The sequence below is a fragment of the Penicillium manginii genome (assembly GCF_028828005.1).
Source record: "Penicillium manginii strain IBT 31320 chromosome Unknown utg000005l:1.0-5665137.0:1.0-5668048.0, whole genome shotgun sequence".
NCBI lineage: Eukaryota > Fungi > Ascomycota > Eurotiomycetes > Eurotiales > Aspergillaceae > Penicillium > Penicillium manginii.
Window position 1 is genome coordinate 4,300,629 of NW_026643106.1, and position 24,423 is coordinate 4,325,051.

The 24,423-nt window shown below is 46.9% G+C and overlaps 6 protein-coding genes across 6 annotated transcripts; 3 read left to right on the forward strand and 3 right to left on the reverse strand.

Moving 5' to 3' along the window:
- Positions 1-81: 81 nt before the first annotated feature.
- Positions 82-3,276, reverse strand: N7533_007934 (uncharacterized protein; the record flags this gene model as incomplete). The annotated part of the gene is made up of 4 exons (XM_057104584.1): positions 82-514; positions 586-1,080; positions 1,146-2,568; positions 2,745-3,276. 4 exons carry the CDS (start codon positions 3,274-3,276, stop codon positions 82-84), a joined length of 2,883 nt encoding a protein of 960 aa, XP_056959541.1.
- A 623-nt stretch (positions 3,277-3,899) lies between these two features.
- N7533_007935 (uncharacterized protein) lies at positions 3,900-4,877 on the reverse strand (the record flags this gene model as incomplete). The annotated part of the gene is made up of 2 exons (XM_057104585.1): positions 3,900-4,564; positions 4,598-4,877. The coding sequence occupies 2 exons, from the start codon at positions 4,875-4,877 to the stop codon at positions 3,900-3,902; spliced, it is 945 nt and encodes a 314-aa protein (XP_056959542.1).
- Positions 4,878-5,226: 349 nt separating this feature from the next.
- N7533_007936 (5'-methylthioadenosine/S-adenosylhomocysteine nucleosidase family protein) lies at positions 5,227-8,321 on the forward strand (the record flags this gene model as incomplete). Its single annotated transcript, XM_057104586.1, has 3 exons — positions 5,227-5,952; positions 6,020-6,996; positions 7,280-8,321. 3 exons carry the CDS (start codon positions 5,227-5,229, stop codon positions 8,319-8,321), a joined length of 2,745 nt encoding a protein of 914 aa, XP_056959543.1.
- Positions 8,322-10,276: 1,955 nt separating this feature from the next.
- On the reverse strand, positions 10,277-16,115 carry N7533_007937 (uncharacterized protein; the record flags this gene model as incomplete). Its single annotated transcript, XM_057104587.1, has 17 exons — positions 10,277-10,461; positions 10,511-10,877; positions 10,931-11,008; positions 11,068-11,092; positions 11,149-11,155; positions 11,210-11,868; positions 11,915-12,116; positions 12,164-12,497; positions 12,554-12,869; positions 12,925-13,393; positions 13,450-13,719; positions 13,766-13,840; positions 13,900-14,661; positions 14,717-14,946; positions 14,995-15,746; positions 15,806-15,916; positions 15,972-16,115. 17 exons carry the CDS (start codon positions 16,113-16,115, stop codon positions 10,277-10,279), a joined length of 4,986 nt encoding a protein of 1,661 aa, XP_056959544.1.
- A 595-nt stretch (positions 16,116-16,710) lies between these two features.
- On the forward strand, positions 16,711-18,612 carry N7533_007938 (LysM peptidoglycan-binding domain-containing protein; the record flags this gene model as incomplete). Its single annotated transcript, XM_057104588.1, has 5 exons — positions 16,711-17,693; positions 17,743-17,802; positions 17,857-18,037; positions 18,095-18,210; positions 18,258-18,612. 5 exons carry the CDS (start codon positions 16,711-16,713, stop codon positions 18,610-18,612), a joined length of 1,695 nt encoding a protein of 564 aa, XP_056959545.1.
- A 602-nt stretch (positions 18,613-19,214) lies between these two features.
- Positions 19,215-20,445, forward strand: N7533_007939 (uncharacterized protein; the record flags this gene model as incomplete). Its single annotated transcript, XM_057104589.1, has 4 exons — positions 19,215-19,340; positions 19,389-19,505; positions 19,582-20,141; positions 20,190-20,445. The coding sequence occupies 4 exons, from the start codon at positions 19,215-19,217 to the stop codon at positions 20,443-20,445; spliced, it is 1,059 nt and encodes a 352-aa protein (XP_056959546.1).
- Between the last annotated feature and the right edge of the window lie 3,978 nt (positions 20,446-24,423).

Sequence of the window (24,423 nt, forward strand, 5' to 3'; positions counted from 1 at the left end):
TTAAATTGAAACAGGGATGACTACCATTCAGAGACCACAGCTTTATCGATAACTTAAGTACTGGTGTTGGAGGCTTATATTCTATCTCGACCAGAATGTGACAAGTTCATCGAAGTCTTCCTCCCGCAGGTCCTTGCCGTCTCTCTCCACTCCCGTGATCTCGTGCCGCATGGATGCCGCCTCTCGTAACAATCTTTTTGCCTCATCCTCCTGCCTAGCTTCTGAAAGCACCTTAGACTTAAGGTATGAAGTCCGCGATATCTCCCGAGCATATGTTGCTGAGTCGACGCTCCAATTCTTGAGGGCCTGATCGATAAATCCGATGGCATCGTCAAGAAGCCCGTTGCGAAGGCAATGCTGGGCCATTTTGTGGCAGACATCTGCAGTTCGATGATGGCGGTTGCGGATGGTTGATTGGTATTGCTGAAGGGCTCTTCGATGGTAATCTTCACTCTCTTTGATTAAGCCCTGAGAGAACCGCACGTTTCCAAGCGCGTGGAGAAAGCGACCGGTCCTGCCAGCAAGAGTTGGAGCGTTAGCCAAGGGGTGAAAAAAAGCAAAGTAAAACTAGAGAAGGTGCCTTACCTGAAACAATGGCTGTCCATCTCTCCAAAAATTTCTTCTCGATCTGCAAGACCCATTTCTAGCACTTCAGAAGCCCGTGTCAAGTCCCCTTGTAGCCACTTCGTTGTCCCAAGATTTACAAGGGCCAAGGAACGCTTGTCTTTGGTGTAGTCCGGGATTTTCTCGTACTCCCGTGCAGACGTCGCAAAAGATTCTTCCCCCTTTGTGTATTCGCCAGCCATCATCCATGATATACCCATCCCGTTATAAGCGCTGGCGAGTTTCTCGTCCACTGCTCCCCGTTTCTCTGCTATTTTCAAGCGTATCTCGAGGACCTTTTTATTATGGTCCATACTGCTGGCTGCGTCGTTTGTCCCGCTAGCGACTGCACCAAGTGTGTGCCGGATGTCGGATTCTAAGTCTTGGTGATCGATTTCTTTGCTGCGATTACAAAGTTCTAGGGCCAGTTCCAATAAAGGCTTTATGATAGGTGATTCGCCGCGTTCGTGTTGGTACCTTCATACGGGTTAGCAATCCACGAGAATCGTTATGTAGGTACTAGAAGGGCCGCGGTAACTCACCATCCAGCGCGATTAAGAAGTCCAGCAAATTCAAAATCACCGTCAACATATTCTTCATGCTTGAAGTGTTTTTTATACGCGTCTTCCAGACTGATGACATGCGGGTAGAGTGCTTTGTATTCCTCCCATAGCTTGACATCATGACTTTCAACTTCTCCAAATGGCCAGGCCGCTGCGACCATTGCGACCGCGTTTAAAAATACCCTTCGTTGCCGCTCAGGTTTAATTTGGCCACGCACAACGTCTCGCGTAACGCGATTCATCCAATACTCCCTTGTTTCCTGATTATGACGAAAAATAGAAGACCCGATCAGTTGCTTCCTCGCATTGAAAAAGGCGCCCTGTTTCTCAGGATACGAGGGCATATCTATATTAGTAGCAGAGCTCATCAAGATCCTCTCCTGGATACTATCTGGGTCCAAAAACGATGAAACTTCCAAAATTGCTCGGGCAGCATCCGACAGCTTCTCCAAGACTGTTGACACGTTGCTACGAGCTGGCACCTGTGGTGGTTGATCCTCCATCTCAAGAATTTCCCCAGCATCGTAAAGTCTCATGAACTCAGTATAGGTTAAAAAGTCGAGCCTAATAATGCCAGCCATCTGGGCGAGCCCAAGTGGCAGCCCACCTAGTCGGCTACCGACCTGTCTTGCTTCTTCAAGCCGGTCCTGGATCCCTGAAAATTTTTGAACAAACAATCCAGAGTCTTCTAGATTAAACGTGTGGACATCGACAGAGATCGCATGTTGTGAGAAGGCTGTCCTCGCGAGGGGACTTCGGCTAGTGATCAAGACTGCTCCGCTATTGGCGATTTCACTATATTGCCTCAAGATGTCAGGTTCATCGGCATTGTCGAACACAACCAGCCAGGAAGCTCGTAATTGATTCCCAGTACCATGGTCTGTCTTGAACGGGTTTCGAAGCCATTCAATTGCGAGCGCTCTATTGTTGATCTTGTCATCTGGCTCTCTGGGATCCTGGATTTCTAATTTGATAGCGATCTGGGCGAAGTCCGATTCAAGTTTGAACACATCATCGGCTCGGATCCAAAAAACCGCATCGAAGTTTTTTTCGCGAGTAAAGGCATATTCCATAGCGATTTCTGTCTTCCCTAAGCCAGGCATGCCGCATAATATTCCCACGCGTATTTGATCGGGCTGCGAAGATGGCAGCGTGTCTTTTGAAGGGAGAAGGCAATCATCAAGTTTGCTTAGAACATCTTGTCTTCCGTAGAAGTCTTTGTTCCTCACATATGTGTCCATCATGAAACAGGGGATTTTGGGTTCACGTTGTTCCACGGAGAAGAACTCCAGGAGAGCCTCGAGATATTTATGTCCAGGGCTTGATTCGGTACTAACGTAAGAGAGCGTGCTAGGATCTGGCCGACTGGAGACTTCGGCTTTGGGAGCCTGCTGTGTGATAGCTGAGGTGCAATGTCAGTCGTGGATGGTCTATGAAAAGTATGTTTAACTCACATTGATGGGGCTGGTTCAGTAATAAGTTGTCGTTCGTCGGTTCCCTCAAAGTCTCTACGTCGTGAGATTTGCCTATATTCGTTCAGTAAGCCAGATCAATGATGCCAAGAGCTAAATATCGTACCGGAGGGTTCTCGCGAATACTGGTAGGCTCCAGATTCGATGATGCTTTTGAGGAAAGCGTCATCCTCGGGTGCAAGTCCATCGCATTGTCTTGGGACATCCTCGAGATCAAGGTCCGTGTCGGGGATTGGGATATCATCCACGACGACGTCATCATCAAGATCCATAATGTCCACCGCGTTATCCTCGTTGTCCATGGTTTTCATAGTGACATCTGCCTGGGAGTCGATGTCGGAGAGCCTTCCTAGGTCATTGCCCTTCAAGGCGCTATTTCCGTCGGCGCTATTTCCGTCGTCGATATCGACATAATCACTCTTGAAATCATCATCCGAGACCCCATCGTCTTTCTGCAACGCCGCGAAGCGTAGTGTCAAGAGCATTAGCACTTGTAGATGTATCGCAATGTGCTGAGCTACAGCCTTCGAACGGTCATTGCTATGTTGTGGTCTATGCCGATGAGAACCCATGTCCTCTGAATCAGAAGAAAGATCCGAAAAGTCAGGGTCTGGGCTGTGTTGACCAGGATTCGTCATGGCATGAGCCTTCCTGGCACATTTGGCAGTCTTTTGCTTCGGCGATTCTTTCCCTCGTTTAGGGAACACCGCCTCGCCACTATCCTTTTGCTCTTCCGTTGAAAAACAACACAAAAGACAATCGTTCCAAGCTCTTGGCTGCGCCGTCTTGCTTTGCCGCGAAACGACTTGAAGCTGCTTGTTTGTAAAATCACCATCATGTGATTCTTTCAAATGCGAGTAAAGGGCCTCTGGGCTGCTGTAAACGTTTGGGTTCAACTCGCAGACAGTACATATCCAGCTAGACGATAAATAAACTTGCTGATGCCATCGCGTATGGTGAAGTCTCATGTGGCTAAACCATTCATCGAAGGTCGAATAGGTCGGGTGGTCATCTAGGCATTCCTCTGAGAGGCAAACGTAAGGATTGAGGTCTCGATCTATATGTCGACTGAGATCAGGTCAGCATAGTTCGTCTCCACTGCCCAGGGATGCGTCAACATCCTCATAAGCCTATACGTAAACGTCGTAATGGCCTACGTATAAAAGGCAACACGAAGTCCTCCATAAGAATGGATGGCTTTCGTATAGATATCATAAGGATTTATATAACCACATCCTTGTGCTTGAAGAATGAGTTCTACCTACCGCCATTTGCCCTCCGAGAGTGATTTCTTGCTGAGCAGTTCAGAACACCACTCGCAAGTGAAGATATCGCTGCTAGGGAGTCTTGGATAGTTACTCTGGTTTACTTGAAATGTTGTCTTAGGAAATTTTGTCGACGCTTCATCGGATGGTCTGAGACGGCTCCTGATCTGTCGAGTATTGACGCTGGATAGATCGGACTGAGAGAGTGCGATAGGCTCTTTTGGAAGATTAGCTACAACTGGAATCCCTCTCGCCGGCTGGGTGATAGGGACGTTGTTCTGCATCTCGTTATTGGGTACTTCCGGGATAGATGATAGACCTATACGTGGCTCTCGGCGGCTCTCGAGCTTTTTGTGGCGAGCGTTCAGAAATAGCATCTTTGCATATCTATCTGTCATGGACTTGCTGAGATAATCTTTGAGAGACTGGTGGGCACCAGGATATAAGGCATGCACGGCGTTCGCACATAGATAGGCGAATGGCTTCAGATCAAGACCTGCGGCGAATGTCTTAGCCCTTTTGTCGATCTTGTCACGACTTGACCGGCGAATTGTGACACCTAAACGGTTTAGTCGAGCGAGGGTGTTATCGATTGCTGTCAGAGTCGCAGTTTGTATCGAAGCCTTAGGATATGATTCAACCAAGCCTAACGGGGCCTGATCTATCTCCCTTTAAGTTTTCGTTTCGTCTTTACATTGTTGTAGACTGCGGCGGAGGATATCCAGTAATCGAGCAACAAGGTCTTGAAGGTCTGGGAGGTTTCGGAGTCTCGTATCTAAGCATTGGCTCTTCCGAGCAAACACCCCGAGATGCGCCGCCCATATAGAAAATCGTTGCTGAAATTCGGCGAATAGATCGGTAGTCGTAACTTCTAGCTTTGTTTGAGGCAAGGTTTCCTGTAGTTGGTCAAAGAGCACTTCACATTCACAGGCTAGCCTGTAGAGAACATCTTCGCTATCGATATTAAGCGTCATACTAGGAGGCCTTTAGCAAGAACTCGAGCATCGAAAAATAAAGTAAGACGTGCGATGGTGAGTCACTAGGAATATGATAGAGCCGGCTGCCAGGCTATGGAAGGAGGGATGTACTCAACCGCCCGGAAGAGGAGGGGTATAGAGGGTAAACTAGTTCACAACCGGTCCACGTGATTTTGTAGGTTCCAACACTATCAGCCGCAGATGTCCCTGGTGGGGAAGGTTGTGAACATTCATCCCCGCACATCCTCCTGCCGAGCCTCGTATCCGCCGCCTTCATGTTACTCAAGTCGTTGGACCAATTCTAAAAGTTCACCGTAGTTAGATAAACGGGGCCTGACAAACTGAAATGCCTTACCTCGTTGAGTTGAATGAATGGCGCTTGCTCCACGGGCTTGGGGGCCTATTGGGCCAGAAGAAGGCGCGATACCAGCTGCAAGCAGGACCGCTCAACGATCACAACGGTGTCCAATCCAACACCGAACTAATCGAAGTCGAGCTTCGCCGCGTATTCATGGTCAAGGAAATTCCTCGGAATCTAGATCCAGCAGAGTTCGAACAGTGCCAGGAAAAGCTGAACAGCCTCTGCTTGTTGTTGGATAGCCTTGCGCGGTCTTCGAACACCCAGGGTGGCCCAGAAGGTCCGAGCTATCCCCGTTTACGAGCGTTAGCCGTTTTCCTAGAGTCGACTTCTGGCGCGGTTGACCTAGCGAGTGGTCCCAACGAAACTATTTTCAGACTTCCTCGAGACGCCGGCAAGCTTCGCGATTGTCTGCGGATTATCACAGAGTGCAATGATGTCCTCAGTCGGCTACTCACGCCCTCTCTGCAAGAAGCAGTCATTCAACCACTCCAGAGGCGGCGGAAAAAGAGCGCATGGAAGAAATCCACGATACGGAATCGAGCCGTGTTCGTTTTTGAGACTTTGTTTAAGCATTTTAGATGCGGAATGCCACATGAAGTGCTGCTGAAGCTCATTGAGGACCCCTATAAAGATTCGGTATTACAGAGTTTACAACTCGTGCTCTCGCCATGTCCAGAATTAGAACTGTGGCAAGAAGCCCGGTGTGACTCCGTTAGTTTGTATGTTTGCAAGCCCCCGTGTTCGTTAGTGCTTACCTCTTTACTTCTTTGCTCACTAGACTATTAGAGACGAAACTTCGATTTCACCTATACCCGATATCTGCATGGACCTCCGACAGCATACTGGGCAAGGAAAGGTGTTGACACTGCTCATTCAGAAGTACGGGTTGTTCGGTGCCTGGTCGGGTCCTACTTCTTCTGCGACGGGCTCAGCATCTAAGGAGTCTCTTGACCAAATTATACTCAATGGAGCTTTCAGGCCTCTTGACCTCAATATGTTTCACGAGGCATCACCAGCCAGGATCAGCACCAAAGATAAGCGAGCACTTGCTGTCAAGCTTGGGTTTTGTCTCATGGACTTTTTCGACGCTGATTTCAGCTCGAAAAGGATATATTTCCTGGATTTCTCGAAACCGGACCCCGAGAAAAAGCTCCCGTACCTATCTTTTGGGTCAAAGCTTCCGGCGATGGACGACTCGTACAACTTCCGGATGGGCCATCCTACACTACTATCTTTTGCAAAGTTACTGCTAGAAATAGACTATGGCGAAAATATTGACCTTGATATCGATCCAGACAATAGCAAAAATAAGCCGGCTTGGACTCAGCTCCTGGATTTCCTAGATCGCCTTGAAGAGGAGAGAAGTGACTCATATCTCCAAGCCATCAGAGGCTGTCTTGTCGTTCACAGAAAGATAGCAAAGGCTCTTAGATCTTGCGACCTTGTGCGCAAAGATGCGGATTCAATCATACGAAAGCATATCCACAAGGAAATTGTTCACAAACTCGAGCTTGGACTTGAAGAGTCTATTCCTAGGTCTGCTCGCAAACGGCAACGATCAGAAACACCACCTTCTGACAGCTGGAACGGGGACCAAGCTGTCAGTTCTACCAAAAGAATGGTCATGCGGTCCGTGAAGTATGAACGAACAGCACTAGGAAACAAGAAACCACTTGCCCCCGAACCACAGAAGTGGACGCTTCCTGCTAGCGGCTTGTGTGACGATAACACCCTGGCCGAGTTCCCTGCAGACTCGTATGTTTCCACTCACGTATCTTTCAATATTGCCCCTTTTCCACTCGTGGGTATAGTTATCATTTTGAGATCAGTGTGTTCTATTTCGAACACGACATGTCCTTTTCTGCAATGCATGGTTATGGCTCTCTGCGGAGACGTGCTAATGTAAATCTCTGTGATGCAGATGCCAGCTTGCGCTGATCAACGACCTGGATAGCAGAAAACATGAATCGATTGCTGGCCCTGAGCCAACTTTTCCTGCTAGGGGCTCAAGGAAAATGTCCTCTCTGCGACCCTCTAGCCGAAACGACTTCGAGATCGCTATCTTCTGCGCGTTACCGCTCGAGTACGACGCGGTTTCCTACATCTTCGACGAATTCTGGGACGAAAATGGCGATCAGTACGGACGAGCGGAGGGAGACCCCAACAACTATACGACTGGCCGGGTAGGCAAATACAACGTCGTTCTGGCCCTCTTGCCGCACATGGGCAAGACCAATGCGGCTAGCGCGGCAGCCAGTATGCGATCGAGCTATGGCGGCTTGCGGCTAGCCCTCCTTATCGGAGTGTGTGGTGGTATGCCTCACGGGCGTTATAGCGAAATCTTGCTAGGTGACGTGGTCATCAGTAAGACCGTTTTTCATTACGATTTTGGCAGGCATTACTCAGACAAGTTTATATGCAAGAACACTGTCGAGGATAATCTTGGCCGACTAAATAAAGATATCCGCAACCTGATCGCCACATTCGAGACCGATCGGGGCCTCGACCAACTCAAGCAACGGACTGCCCATTTTCTTCAGCAGCTCCAGGCCAACGTCGCCCAGGCTGGTCGTGAGAGCAAGTACGACTACCCTGGAATAGCGGAAGACAAGCTATTCGAGCCGACCTACCGCCACAAGCACCATGTATCGCCGACCTGTATTTGCCGCGATTGCTTTAATGACTCAGACCCCGTTTGCGATAAGGCGCTCAATTCGTCATGCGCGGATCTCGGATGCCACGACGAACGTCTTATCGCGAGGAAACGGCTCCAGGCAAAACAGCAGTTAAGAAACGACGGGAGCGATGCGACTCCACAGCCTGCGGTGCATGTGGGAGCTGTCGCGTCGGGAGACAAAGTGATGAAGTCGGCAGCAGACCGGGATAGGCTCTCAAGAGAAGCAGACGTGATTGCGTTCGAGATGGAGGGCGCTGGGGTCTGGGATGAAGTGCCCTGTATAGTGGTCAAGGGAGTTTGCGACTATGCTGACAGTCACAAGCACAAGGGATGGCAGAATTTTGCTGCAGCGACGGCGGCTTCGGCATCAAAGGCAATTCTAGAACGCTACAGCCGAACTTAAAAGCTCTGAAATAATCTGCTGGAGATAGTGAGTGCAGCATGTCTTCGATGTTTGCGAAGGTAGCAAAAAAGATAGCAAGCCGCGGTGCTTTCCGTGGCTGGTATGGATAAGGTTGCGATGAGCGTGTATTACAGTCAAAGGCCGTGGCTCGTGACTAGCACGATATCCGCTATCCCTGATCGAGGCAAGGAGCTTGCTATGACCAGACGCTCCCTTTTGTGGCAAGGGTGTTCGCCCTTACAACGCAGAAAACCATACATATAAGACTACTACAGCACCGCAAACTATGTCCAAATGTCACCGCTTGCAATTGTTCTGAAGATAAAGCGGGAAGGGCAGATGTCCCAACGAATGACAAGAAAAACACAAAACAAAAACATACAACAGATATTGTATGTCGGTGGTTACCTAGCGCCCACGATTTTGTCCTAGGCGGCTCGCCGCTCTAGCGGGGCGCCCCTTCAGCCCTTCACCTGAAGAGCCGGAACTAACATGCAAAAGTCGCCTTTATGAATTCCAGCAGGGAAAGATTTGATGAGGTGCTATAGTACAGACAAGAGATAAAATAAACAGTTTTCGCTCTTCTTCACCGGGCCCTCTTTACCTCTTTACCTAGCTGCCACTATTAATCCCTCACTCAGTCAACTCTTTACTACTCTCCACTATAAAGAACAAAAAGAGTAAGTATCTCTTAATCAATATTAACAGCATCAACAATAAGGAGATAGCCCATACAGTACTTCTGTAAACAGAAAGAGACTACAAGGAGACTTTGAATCTATTTGATATATAAGGTATCTGTTTCTTAGTACTCTGTTTCTGGCTAACGATCCAGTTTTATCGAGTTATATCCAATATCTTAAAATCCGCTAAACCTTCAAATAAGCAAAGGGTTCTTACTCTAGATGCCCCTGAATAAATATAGTTGTATTAAAGAGAAGCCTACTTTGGAGATGTTATAGGGGTTCCGTTAAGACTTCTAGGCGGGAATACAGAAATTCAGAGAATTTATCTTTACTATAGAGTATTCTACTATACTAAAAGAGATCTAAAGTACCTTAAACCAGAAGGTATATTTTGACTAACCTTGTAGCAGTATATCAGTAGTAATATAAGGCCTTATCTATCTACTATAGAGATAAAAAAGAATACTTTTTCTCTAAATAATCTAATAATAGTAATAATATAACTCTGGTGTTGAGATCTATTTAAATATTACAGCTACCCTCTGGATCAATCCTAGGTCTAGCTAAGTACTATAATACTACTCTATTACTTTACCTCTGTAAGAATAGAAAAAGTCTACAAGTCGACTACACAGTGGAGGTCAGCCAGACAGTATAACAAAGAAGATTCGGATAAGATACTTAAGGCCCTTACTATGGCTACCTGCTACAAGGTAAGTTTAAGCAACCCCGGTGACCAGTTACACCTATCTCATATAAACAGCACTTTATACTCACCATTAAGGTTATAAATAAAGAGCCAATACTTATGTTGACCTATGAAAGAGAGTTTGTCAAGGGCTACCACAGGAAGAATAAGTGGCAAATTTCTATCTATTGTAGTGGGGATTCCGCTCTTAACATCGGAGTCATATGATCAGAGCCTTAGCAACAAGGTGTCTGCTTACAGGGAGATATTTAGTTCGCGCGATGGCATTCTAGAGATACCCACACCTGTCAAGTGTCACAATTCGGTCTTTTCCTTTCCTGCGGCGGTAGCGATATCGGTGTACTGCTCATGAAGGCTCGGATGCCTTAGGAGGTTATATCTCAGTGGCCATCGCCTTGCCTACCCGCCTGCACACTGCGTGTGTGGTGGTTTTGTCTCTCTGCGATCGACCCGTCTGCTTGACAGACAGCCAGCGAGCATTCCCATCTTTCAGTAGTTAAAGGCCGCCCTGGAGGGATGGCCCTTGCTACTTGTCTTGGGTATATCCATCGATGAGGGCTTCAGTGCTTGTGGCCATGGTCATGAGAGTGGCTACGTTTGTGCCGGCTCAAGTGTTCCACATGGGCCTCTTTCTCTGAATTATCGGAAATATCTAGCTGCTCAAAGAAAGCTTGAGCAAGTCCTTCCGGGTCGTCTTTGGAAACAGAGATTGCTGTCTCTTTCCAGTCGTCGGGGAGCGTAATGCCTTAAAACAGTCAGTGATTGCTCGACAAACATAAATCACGTCAACGTACTTTCTATCTCCCAGTCATCAACATTGCGCTTCGTGGGATTCGCAGAGTCCACGTATGTGACGTCGCATGCTGCTATTTCATATTTGTAGATGTTATCCGCTTCATCAAGCGCTTGGGTAGGCTCAATTTGACAAACTGAATTTTTGGCGGTACTCCTGGCGGTTTTCTTCAACGTCAAGTGTGGAATTTCAAGGAGGTTAACACCACCCAAGACAATCGCCACTGGGTAGGGGCTATTCTGCGAGATATGCCCTCCTTTTGTACCGATTGCGTTGCCCTGGTGTCCGTACATGAGGTTGACGGTGTATGATCTGGGCTTCCCGCCCCAGGCGCCACTATAATCTCCCCATGCTTGCTTGTTGAATGTCTTGGTGATATGATTAGTTTCGATAGGTCTATCACAGGGGTTCTCAACCCTACCGTGTCTCTGATGCGGGGTATGATTCCATTGAGGACTTTTTGATAATCCTGTTGCTCTTTGGGCGTGCAAGCAGTTGACTGAAAATCATGGTTTAGTGGACTCAAATTCAATAGGGGGGTGTTGAAAAAAATCTTACAGCGCCTGTGCCTCCTTGTGTGGCTCTGTTTGCTTTTTGTCAGTAGATGTTCAAAAATTTTAGGGACTGGGAAGACATTACGAGTGGACTAAGAAAAAGACTTGTTAGTAGATGTTGGACTGAATTTGAGAAAGCCACTTACAAGGGAATTCATCGCAAGAAATGGATTCACTCCAACCTTGCGTGTGGTAATGGCCATTTGGGTCGTTTTCGAAGGCATGTTGCGCAGCAGTAGACCACAAGGCACGTTTCTTCTCTGCACAAGCCTTGGTGGAATCAGGGCCGGCTTGCCCGCACGCCGCACCTCGATTGGTATTGCCGGCGGCATCCTTGTAGTCCAAATTCATCCAGTTGTTACCAATTCCCGGTCCGTTGTGCGTCTGCAGGTAGTCACGTATATTCGAACAGATGCCCTTGAAGGCAACATGCGACGCCGCGACGTTGGGGTTGTGATTCGGAACCCATTGGTCTCCGAAGAAGTCGCAGTTGTACCAGAAAGCTGGGCGATCACAGGATGCAGCTCTCTTTGACACTTTGGAATCAGTGTTATCATCGCCATTACCGCCATCATCGTCAGAGGCCGAGCAGCTGTCCTCCTCGGTATCAGAACATGCGATCAGGCCACCAAAGCATGCCTTTTTGTCCGTCTTTTCAACCAAAGTACCGGGATCACTGTCGTCACGTTTACTCTTGGCATCGTCAGAGCTGTATGTCTGACACGTCTGGTCGACCAACACGAGAGGATCTTTTGGCGATGCGACGTCCAATCGATCTCCCCAATAGGCGAGATCCCCGATGAAGCTAGAATGTCAGCATTCAAACCATCCCACAAACTGGAGTGACTTACTTCATATCCGCACGAAGGAAAATAGTGTAGACGAAGTCTGCCCAGTAGCAGAATCCGGCACCTGTCTTTCCATCTTTGTCGACGTGGGCGGTAGCATTGATTCCCATGGAAATCGTGTTATCAATACCAGCTGTCACCTGTCCAGACATCAAGTCTCCTCCCAACACAGAAATACCAAATCGAACCTCGGGAGTGAGCGTGACTTGGAGAGATTAGCAAGGGTCAGGATTCACAACAGCAACCACTTACGAGCCATGTTTCCCTCGGCAGTCAATTGAGCATCAAAAACTGGCTCAAATGAGAAAGTTTGGTCGTCATCTTTCAAATCCTTAGGCGCAATATCCGCCTTTTTAGCAGCTTCGTCTTGAGGGAAATAGAACTCAGTACGCTCCCATCCGACAGACACTCCGGCATTGAGCTCTCCTGAAACCTTCAATGAAGCATCAAGCTGTCCGTTAAGCGAAAGCTCTGGGCCAACACTAATGAGACCCTTAATGGAAAGACCAGGGAAGCCAGCTGACAGCAGTTCCACTCGGTCGGAGTTGGACTGCATCACAGCCTCCGCTCGGAGGGTGAGGAGGATCTGGGAATTGTGTCAGAATCATACAAGAGACCCAGGCCGATGTTTAGTATCCTCACCGCGGCAGCAGGATGAATTGAGAAATAACCATATGAAGCAATGAGCGACGGGGTAGGCAAAATAGCACCCTCAAAGTAGTAGCCATACTGGGCATCGAGTCCCAATTTGATTGAAGCATCAATATCAAATGTGGCGTTTATGTTGAGCTTTGGGCAATACTTTTCGGCGTGGTAAAGCTTCATGGTCTCCTCGAACTCAAGAGGAAGAGAACCAACTTCATCTTGCACAATGGTGGTCATCTTGGCCAACCAGTCGTCAAAAGATCCATACCATCTCTTGCGACTAGACGAGGCAGGTGCATCGGTAATCTCATTCCTACGCGAAAGTGGTGAGATGTATCAAAGAATATTGGGGAATGACTGGTACTCACCAGTACTCTTGAAGATTGGTATAATCAACTCTGAAATTGACGTTTCCTTTCTTCTCCGGTGAGGCGGCCTTGAAATCGTAGTCCACGGTCATTTCGTATTCCTTGTCAGCACTTCGTGGCTTCAGGTTTTGTGTGGATGATCCCCATGGTGTAAGGCTAATAACCCTCGCATATGGGCCAGCACCAATATCTGTGGGCATTTTGACAATTGTGCTGGGTGCACCACCCTTAAAAATATCATCACATCCGTCAGAGGTACATCTGATGTGGTAGACTTCAACGGCATTATCGAAGGTATCTTCACGGTACTCGAAAATGTGATCTCTCTTATGAACTTTCAGGTTGCGCTTGGATAAAGTCTCTTCGTCCGTCAAGAAGGACCATTTATCAACCAGTGACTCGGAGTAAGAGTCAACATCGCCATCAATCATGACAAAAGCGAACGGATCAGTGATCTCATCATCGGTGTCTTCGCAAATTAGGTCAGATGAAGGTATCCACTATGGCTCGCTGAATCGGACTTACCGGCATCGTTGCTGGACTTTTCGACATTGTAGTAGTAACTCACATCATCCTCATCTGGATACTTGAAAAGTTTCTTTGGGTCGACCGGTGCGCTGTCTGCCGCGTCGGGGGGATCACAACACAGCATGTTTATGCCATGGGTTTGTAGAGGCGAGCAGTCGCTAGTCAACATTGAGGTGTTGTGTCCAATCTCCCTTCTTTGGGAAATTAGAACTTTATCATTGGGGCAACTTTCAACACAATGCTTCCATTCACAGCTTTTGTATGTGTCTGGTAGAGTTAGCTCAGCTCAAGTTTTTCACGACGTCAAATATACCTTCTGAGGGACAAGTCCAAAATGATTGCCCTAAGCCACCAGGTCCAGGGCACCGTTCACTATCTTGGTAGAAATCTAGGAAGTTAATTCGTATCAGACAAGTCTTTTTTGATGAGATTCCATAGACAACTCACTTGTTCCACCATAGAAAGACACTATGTCACTGGTCCAGTCATCAAAGTCGTCCTCACTTGGATTGCATGGCGTCCAGTGGCACTTCGTGAGCTCCGGGTTCTCGTTGCAACAAAGCGATCGCTTGCCGATGCTGCAAAAGTCGTCACCGGTGCGATCCATGTAGGTATCAGCTACCAATTCAAAACTGCTGTCACCGCATGTGTCACTTTCGCCGCCAGTACAGACCCCGTCATCAGAAGTACCTCGCCAAGCGCATCCTTCAGGCATGGCGTCGGTGGGGCAGCAAATAAGTCGGTACTCTGCGTCTCGATCTCCTTCGGCCCCAGTTTTGCAGAGTTCATCATCTGGGTCATCGATGACTCCCCTCTCTCCCTTGTGCACGTAGTCAAGGACGCTGTACCCATCCTTGCACTGCCCAGAGTTCCAGACAGCGCAGTCAGTGATGTAACAATTGGTACCAGTGTACGCCGCGTATTTGTCTGCTCGCTCCTTGGAATCAGTGCTCCCTGACACCAAAGTGTCACTACTGACGTCCTTGTCTAGCAAAGCCGTCATGGCATCCCATTTATATGTATCTTGATCAACAGACCAGATCATAATACCTCCCAGACAGACCTTGTTCGCATAGCGAATTTTCTGCTTGAATGTCACATTTGTATCATATGACACCCATTGATCGTCATCGAAGATTGCATACTCTACCGCATCATCTTCGTCGTAGAACGTCACAGCAGAATATTCATCAATCGCCTCCGTGATTTCTAATATTGTTAGGATCAACGAGCTCTTCAATTGGGTGAATAATGCAACAAGTACCTTTATAGGATAGAGTCCCCGGGGAATTCGTACAAGGCCCAGCAGTCCCCGCGCCAGAGAATGCACAACCAGGAGAAATGCAGCTTGTATCCGACATTGTGAAAGACCGACCATAGAAAGCAACTCCCATGACGACTTTAGAGGGATCGACTCCCACTCTCCAGAAGAGATCCAATGCCTCTATAATCTCGGTCATGTTAGTATGACCGTGCATGACCGATCCAATCCAACTAGGCTTGTTAGTTATACGAAAGAAGACAGTCACTTTCAAGCCTTACTCGTCGTTTTTATCCCAGACACCATGTAGATCGTAGGACATGACATTTGTCCAATCTGCACCTGCGTCCAACATTCCAGGAACATCAAAGTGCTGCAGATACCAGTAGCTTGATGGGGTAGTGAATGTAATGCCATAGGATTCACCCGAGTCGTCAAACTCCTCTCGCAGCGCTTTGATCAACAGGACATAGTTGTCTTTATCGTCTTTCATGCCGCCTCGCTCTGAGGCAACAGGATATTCCCAGTCGAGATCGACACCGTCGAAGCCGTATTTCTGCATGAATTCCAGGAGATTCTTTGAGAAAGACTTTCGGCCCTTTGATGTAGCAGCCATCTCAGACCAATACAGCTGTCTGGGTGGATCCTCAAAAGACCATCCTCCAACAGAGATATAGCAGGACAGAGATGGGTTCTTTTTCTTCAATCCGATGAACTCTTCCACCAGGCTTTTCGGCTCATTCACGCCATCTTCCATGAGTTCAAATCCCCATGATGTGTTGTCGGCGTTGTTTGGCTCGAATTCCGCAAATGCGTAGTTGATGTGTGTCAATGACGAGACGGCAATGTCGTTGGGTCGGAACCCATCACAAGATCTTCCACTGGCCCAAGACTCATAGTATCCGATTTTGGTCTTGAATACATCGTTGGTTTGGCAGGAAGGTCGCGTGATATCTCCACAGTTGTCTCCCTGACAGCCCTTGCCGCAGAATTCCTCAGTTGTGCCGCAGAACCCAAAGGGTGAACAGCAGACCTATGGGCTGTTGAGTATATTGGGGGATTTTGTTGTAGGAAGATAGTGGTTGAACTCACATTCAATGGGCAGTTTGCAGATGGGTCCTCCGCGTCTTTTCCACACTCGGCTTTGGCGTCACAGTTGCTGATACAAGTATCACCACACCAGCTATCGCCATACCCACAGACCTGTGATAAAAATCTTTTAGTGTTGCTGTGAATGTTGTAAAGCAAAGATACATACACCCTCGCCGTCAGAGAAGCCACAGCAAGCGCCGTTGTAGCAAGTGCTAGTGTGGTTACAATGATATGTTTGAGCCCGGGCTAAGCCTGAGAAGACCAAGCCCACGCAAAGGCTGACGAACACAATAGATCGCTGCAAGTGCATGGTAAAGATGCAGTGCGGACAAGTGTGACCCTAAGTGACTGGAGCGACCCTCCGATGTCTTTCTACTATATACGTTCTCTAATGAAATCGATTAAATAATTAAAATCTCTCAGATCGGCACGCAAAGCAGGATTAAGAGACTAGTCTCTGATACTTGCTCCACTGGGGCCATTTCAGTTCCTGAAACTTCGGCTGAAGTTAACATAATCGCTTGTGCTTGTCGACCATGTATACACGTGGGTGTGGGTGTGAGTCTGCTGTGTGAGCCTTAGCAGCCGCTTCCAAGGTTTCAAGTAGTCTTAGAATTAAAAACCCTAAATATATTGAAAGGCAGCAAAAAAGACACCAAAAAGGATATGAAAAAATATAGAAAAAGGCTGTCCCGGAAAGATGCCCCCTGCTACACTTGTGCTAGTATATCGCGACCCGCCATGCAGGTGGAGCTACGAGGGCTCCACCGGAAGCGGTTTTCATCTTAAAGGAATGGCCCCATTCTGTGCCAATAAGCATTTCTTTAATAAAAAAAACATGTTTTATTAAACTGCGTCGAGAGTATTCAGAATAGAGCTTTGAAATGATTCTGGTCATCGCAAAGATGGCTCATGGAATGATTTTATGTACACTGCTTTTCACAGCCACATGGTCACTTGCTCTTGCATACTCCAACAACACTCTTCAAATTTACAACTCCGACTCACTTAGCAATGTCTCCGCCTCCGATAGTTGCATCTCCGCACTCAAAGAGAATGTGACTTGTTATGTTGATCTCGGTGATGCTGTAACTCGCACCACTACATGGTCTTCCAATGCACTGGATTTGATGTGTGTCGACAGTTGCAAGAAATCCCTGGATGACTATGTCTCGAACGTCGATGTATCATGCGGTACCACAAGCACATACAACATATCGGGCACAGAACAAGCGGCCAGTCTTGCTGGGCAGAAGATGCAATGGAAGCAGAGTACTACTTGTCTGGAAGATCCTTCGACCGGAGACTATTGCAACCTTGTCCTGCAACGTGCCGCAAGCAATGGCTCAAAGAACTTGGCCTGTGCAGACTGTAATCTCAAGTACCTGACGGCCCTCGCCAACTCACAATGGGGTCAAAAGATGATATCGCCTTCGATGGTACAGAGTCGAATCTCGAAGTGCTCAGCCAGTGCAAGTTACACCATTACACCGACATCATCTTCGGCGACAGTGACTACTTCAGGAACATCAACTACGGCGCCAACTTCGAACGCTCGCTGCAATGTGACCGATCCGGACACTCGCACATACCGAGTTCAGCAGAACCAAACATGTGTGGATATCTCCGGTCTGAACAACGTGTCGACCCCAGCTCTGCAGAATATGAATGCACTGGGCGCCTCTTGTGGCTATCTGCAGGTGAATCAGACCCTGTGTCTGCCATCTGAGTGTGCTACCCTGAGGGTTGGAGGGAATGATACTTGCTCTTCGATTCTTGCCTCTCTGGATCACAAGATTTCGACCGTTACATTCCGGTCTTGGAATCCTAACCTCAACTTTGACTGTTCTAATATTGGACCCTTCGTCGGGAAGGATCTGTGTGTGAGGTATGTCGCTAATGCGATCTTTGCTTCAGGAATTCTACTAACAGGCCAGCCCTCCCGGTTCTCTTTCTATCCCCGATTCTTTCCCATTGGCACCCGCAACCACCAAGGCGTAGGTATTCACCCTTCATCCATTATAATAACAAGTCACTGACGCTTCCAGCAGTCTTGTTCCGACCGACGCTGTTACCAGCTCTAACACCAAATGTGGGCATTGGTATAAGATCCAGAGCGATGACCATTGTGATGATGTGGAGGAGAAGTTCGATCTATCGGCAAAAGACTTCTACTTTCTTAACCCACAGCTGAACAATACATGCGAGCAATTGTGGGTGAACAACAGCTACGTCAGTAATACATTCTCATGCCTATGTGTTATTAAAGCAGTTCTAACAAGCTTGCAGTGTGTTCAACCAGTTGGAAACCTCGCCTCCTACTCCGGATATAACAAAAAGCATTATACAACTCTTAAAAACACCATCAATCTCAGTGCTACTCAGACTGCGAACCGGACAACTAGGTACGACATTTCCTGATTTTCTGAATGTGTGACACTAACTCTTCCAGTCATTTCTTTTACTCTTACCCGCCAATGACAACCACAACAGCAAGTTACAATGCCACATTTGATGAGCTTAGGGCGAACTATACTCTCTGTACCAGCGCCCTGAGTTATTATAATGTCACTGGGAGCGATGTGGGCGACTCAAATGACCCGGATTGGACGTCCGAGTATCAGCGCGTATGCCTCCTGAATCCCAATTCGGCGATTCCGACGGTCCCTTTCAATACGAGCATTCCCTTGACCACTGCGAAATCGACATCGGGCACAAAGTCTTCCGGGTCGCCTAGCTCCGCTGGAAAGGCTACTGCAGGGGCAACATCCACTGCTCCACAGGCGCCCCAAAAGACGACCACCTAGATTGAAAGGAAATGCACACTATGGGTCTTGGCAGGTTTGGGGAGGCTCTGAGGGTTCGACTTTCCTTGTGGATACCATCGCCAAGTAAGCTTGGGTGAACTTGGCCGGCCTTCTAATTTTACTTGCCGGGATGTGGCATTGCTTATCGGTCTATGAATTCTTTTTCTTTCCGTAAGAAAAATATCTATCCAAGGTTGGCGCGCTCCATACAAGTACCAGTACGAGTAGCTATCGAAAGATTCGGTAAGGCCAAATTATTCCCGTCTCGCGTATCTCAACCTAGTTACCCATCAGGGGGAGGGGAGTGGAGGATTATTCCAACGTCACATTATGAGCCCCACATGGTTCTTCGCGGAAAAGACGGAAGTGCGAAGAGAAAAATGCTCATCACTTCGTTTTACGCTGCGTATACGGAGCACTAGAGTGAAAGTCGGGTCGGGTGGGGGGGGAGGGGGGGGTTGAATCGCGGCACAGGGTCCATGTAGTACCCACAGGATTATCTCCACTGCTTCACTAAGCGAGAACCGTTCTACGGGGTGATCCGACCCCTTGCAATCGCTGCCTTCCATATTCCTCACGTCCCTCGTTGTGGAAGTTCAAGGATGTCTTCCGACACTGTGCATTTCTGGCCCGGTGGGGTTCCTGCAGATCTACCCCTCTATCAGGGTCAAGAACAATGGTTTCATGAGGTAGAAGAGGAAATCAAGGGATGGCTTCTTTTTGTCAAGGTTAGCCTGCCGTATCTTTCGAAAAGCTTACTGGCTAAAATAAATCAGGAAAATTGGACCACAAGTCAGGCAGCTGGCACGGGCGAAGGTGGCATCGAGTATGCACCAAGTCAACGTCGTAAGCTCATGCTCCAATGGGCCTCCTATTCGCAATCTGTTCGGGAGGTTAGTAGAACACACCTCACTCACACATGGGTTTTCCTTTCTCTGAGGTCGATTGTTTTGACAATATACCCTACAGGAATATCATGATCGGGCTTTGCCACAAGAAATCACAGATTTATGGTATTCTGGCGATGTGACACATCAACTAAAATGCTGTCCAAATGGTGCAATCCTTTGTTTGTCACCAGTAGGGACAGACAATCCGGCCAATCGTGCTCGTTGGATCAAACTCCTCATCCTCATGAATCGGTTTGATCTTGCTTGGGAGAATCCCTTTGCAATGCACGAGTCTGATCATCAAATATTTTGCGCAGAGAGCATTTCACCCAACCTGCCTGATATAGCATCAGCGTCACGATGGCTGTATCTTGAGAATCCAGCATTTGGCTTTGTCCATATGACACGATCTGGAGAGGTCGTGTTCGATATTGGGGATCTTTTCGTTATCGACCAACATGATCTTCAAAATGGGTTTGTCTCTCTCGTGAAGTATGGAGTCAACGGAGAGCCAGTTCACCAGCTAAAGGTGAGGCCTTGGAATATGCCAGCTGTCATGAGGGAGCTAGCTATGCGTTGTACCATCGATGGTCAGATAGATTCCCTGCGGTCTATGCAGTTCTTGGCCTCTAAAGTGGAGTAAGTTCAAGAGCGTCATTTACCAAGGCTGTTTGCTGACCATCACAGAATCGACATGGATGCTCCCATATTGGAGATCTTGCAAAAAGAGAAGGACGCTCGACCTAACAGTCCGATACACAAGTCAAAAGATCTTGCCCAAGATGTTGAAACTTACGCCCCAGGGTATCTTGGTATGGAAAAGGAGGGCCGTGGCGCCGAATACAATCTTGAGGAGTTACTAGAAATCTTTCAAGAAGATGATATACTCCCGATGAAGCCGAATGACTGGCTAAACTCGATGAGGCCGGGTCGAGCTCAATGATCATCGCGCCATTGCAGTGATTATCAAACAGATTAGTAACATCCCCATTTGGCATGCGAACGCTCCTACTTGTAGGTGCAAACAAGTAGTATCATGTTCATTTGTTACAGCGATTTCCTCTTGTATACTTCGTAAGCAGCACGTGACTGCATGTGACCCCACGGTCAGGGCCAACAACTTCCCGACTTGTCCATGACATCAACCCACCTCCCTGCCCTCCTAGTTCTTCCTTTTGATGCAGTGCGCGTCCCTGTCGATCATTCATGCTTTTCTCCTCCCCGGACTGTATACCCTGGTTTATTTTTCTATGTGAGATGTTTACCTGCCGGGGAGATTGGTTGAGGCTTCACGTTCCAGCCCTCGGTCTCGGGCGGAATTTCAGGCCACGGCATTGATTTCCTTGCGACCACATCTATATCATGAGGTGTTGCTTGCTTTTAGGTTACCAACGGTGGACTGCTAGTGCCGAATTTGATTTCAGCAACTTAGGATGAGGGGTGGGGTTGGATGAACGCGAAGGGCTTAGCCTCTTCCGAATTACTGACGGGATTCAACTAAAGAAACCTTCTGTTTTTGCAGGCGCTGTGATGGGAACCGCGATTTGGATGTAGTACCTGTGTGGCTGTGAATACCTCGTACATTGATCCCCTACTTTTAGTATATCTGCTATTATCATCCGCTACTTGCCCAGGTCAATCCAGGAAGCAGACTGCGCCCGATCGACATGAATAGTCAGCTGAATAACAGAACGAAATACTCAGATTTGACAAAGATTGACTGGAACTGAATTCAGGATTGGAGGATTCGTGTGGTTCCTCATGGTAGTATATGTTCCCGGATAATGGATCATCGATCTATCCGTTGTAAACCCCGGTCTCACTACGGCAGCTCTCCCTTTGGCAGAAACGCGTTCAGTCTTTTGCCAACAGACCCTTCCACGAGCGCGCTGGAGAACTTAACCACTGGATATAACACATTGAGACTTCAACATCTTATCAGTGAATCACACAGTGACTAACCCTCCTACTGGCCGACAGCCCTGTGGTTTATGGGAGTGACTGATAAAGACGCGCCCCGTGGTTTTATGTGACCTGAAGGTCCCAAATGGGGACCGACTCAGCGGGATGCTTTGTGGATGACGGCCTATCTGGCCTTGTGCAATATGCAGATAGTTCTTTCTGTGGGAATGGCCAAAACGGTCTTTTACGGTCTCTTACGGTCTTCATACCGCTCTGCCAGAGGCAAGTTGCTGTACAAAGTGCAGATTGAGCACGACAAGGAAACGACCCAAGGCTTCCAGAGTGACTCTTGCCGACTTGCCTTTTAACTGTTTGGCTCACACAACATCTGATCGGATTAACATCTGAACAGACAAGCCTTGACTCCTCCAATACAGAGGAAAAGCAGAGCACCGGTTGCACTTGTCTTCGACAGCTGCACACCAATCTTCCAGCGTCGAATCAAGTAGAGCCCGGAATCAGTCAGCAACCCTGAGGTCATCCACCTGACCTGCGCTCCTCTGTAGTTCTTTTTTCTTTTTTCTCTTCAACAAAAAGGATTGTATTCGATAAGTTTGAATCGGTGCGTACAGCCCCAATTCAATTTCCCATGGTGGATACCCTGCGGATATTCAGTCAACGAAAGCGGTTCCCGGATTCTCCGGTATATATATCAAAGACAGAAACATACCATCACTGCCAACTCGGCACTTCCAGATAACCTCAAGTTTTCGCACCATCACTTCGCACTTACAACTAGCCTCTACCAGCTTGTCGATATATGATAGCACTCGGAAAAACCCAATATCCTCCACCACGAAGAGGATTGTACCGAACCAATAGAAACTAAGAGGGTGTCTATACAGGCCAAGGACAGTAACCAGCTACTTGCTTCTTGCTTCGCAATTACAGTACATCGTGATATAGCTTCCATGTAAACCCAAATCAAGACTTGGCTACCATGCAAACTGTTCGCTACATTAGTCTGTCTTCCCAAAATACAATATAAAAAACAGGAAGCTAAAAGAAAGCACAAAAGCTGGTCCGAGATATCCAGAGCTGTATGTACTGGCTAGGGTAAATCGCTCGGTTAAGAGATATTGTGATGTCAAGCCAGAGGAAATTGCTTATAGAAATTATTATTACCTCATTTCAGAGAGGTTTCTAAAGCTTTTAGTCCTATACAGCCATCAAGTATACAGCAGCGCTAATAGACAGCTATAGACATATAGTACCTATCAGATACCACCGATATAGTAAATATTATTCCACAAAGTAATAAAAGAGTATGCTAATTGACGTTGTTACAAGAAAGTAGTAGCATTTCATCGCAAGCTATATATAGCGCCGTCGGACCGCTGCATAGGTTACTAGAATTACAAGAATAAGAGCACATCCTACCTACACTTTATCAGCTGTATACACCTATATTAATAGCAGGCAAGGGGCCTAGGAGTTTGATACCTACAACTATTAGGACGACATAGCACGGGATTACTAGGGTCGTTGTTCTAGCGATACTCACAAGTAGCGAGCTGTGCAAAATACAATAAAACACATAGATGCGACCTATCTAGCAATAGAACCACACGAGCATTTATCGGTCTACATAGAGTAGATCGACAGAAAGGCCAAAGCTCACACCAGAACATAGAGGGATAAAGTTAATCACTACCAACAAACCGGCTCTTTTCTATACTTACATCTAAGATTAGATTCGAAAGTAGAGACCAAAAATATTTACTACAAGTATAACTACTAGTAGTAGTACTTATCGGTACTTTAGAATATCTAAACAGGCCATACCTATAGATAGATAGATATAGACAAATTGTCATCAAAAGTATCTTATTCTCAATTGGAATAGATAAAAAAAGACACTATAGCATCTTCTCCATAGCCACCACCACAAATCATGTCCAATCCAATAGATCAGCCAGGCTACTAGAATTAAAGCAGTACAGATAGTATACAAGTTAGGCAGAGAAGTCTTAGCAACCTATCGATATAAATCCAGCCCAATTAAGGGTATTCTTCTTAGTTATTAGTAGTATATAAGGAGAAAGGAGGAATAAACTACTTATAAAGCCAGCTAGACATTTTATTGTTCATAGTTCTTTTCCAAGGCTAGCAAGAAAATTTATCTACTACAGTTCTAGAAGTAACAGATCAGCTCTCTTTCCAACCGGTCCTTTTCTTACTAGCTTAGATACAGTAATATGCTGGTATACTCCTCTACAAACATAATATCAGTTCCCGTATAAAACAATCCTTCAGTATTTTTCTTGTATCGTTAAAAGTAAGAACATTCACCCAGCCAGCAAGCATACCTAGAATTCCTCCAACAGTAGTCCCCAAAACTAGTTATCTGAAATCCTTAGAACATAATCAATAAACAGAGGAATAGCAACTACAGTATATAGAGAAGGTGTTCAACTCTACTTTTCTACAGGGTAGTCCGGACACTCTTATCTTTCCTTCACCAGCTGGTACTCTAATTCCCTATTCTTGAACTCTAGGTTATAAGCTTTCAGTAAATTATCTTAATATACTCAAACAACTACTAGTTATATTCCTCCAATTCAGCTTTTTCAGTTACTTGCTTACATAACACATTTTAACAATTTCGCAGCATAAGAATTGCCTCGTACTACTAATATTACATTTTTGACATTTCAGCATATATACTCGTAAAGATTCCCTCGAGTCTTTATACTGGGTGTTAGATATCTGTTTCAATATCAGGTTGAATCTAGCTTTTTACTTTTATTCTATATTAACCTTAATAGGTATTGTATATAGAAAAAGGGCTTAGGCAATACAACACCAGTTATCTTCTCTATAGAGGCATCTTGATAGTTTATATAGTCAGTATAGTCAGATTTAAAGAATTAAGAGCTACCAATTTTCGAGCCCAATGTGTCACGGGATTTGGAAGTATACAGCACTCAAGGTATTCGACGTCGACCCGCGGTCGAAT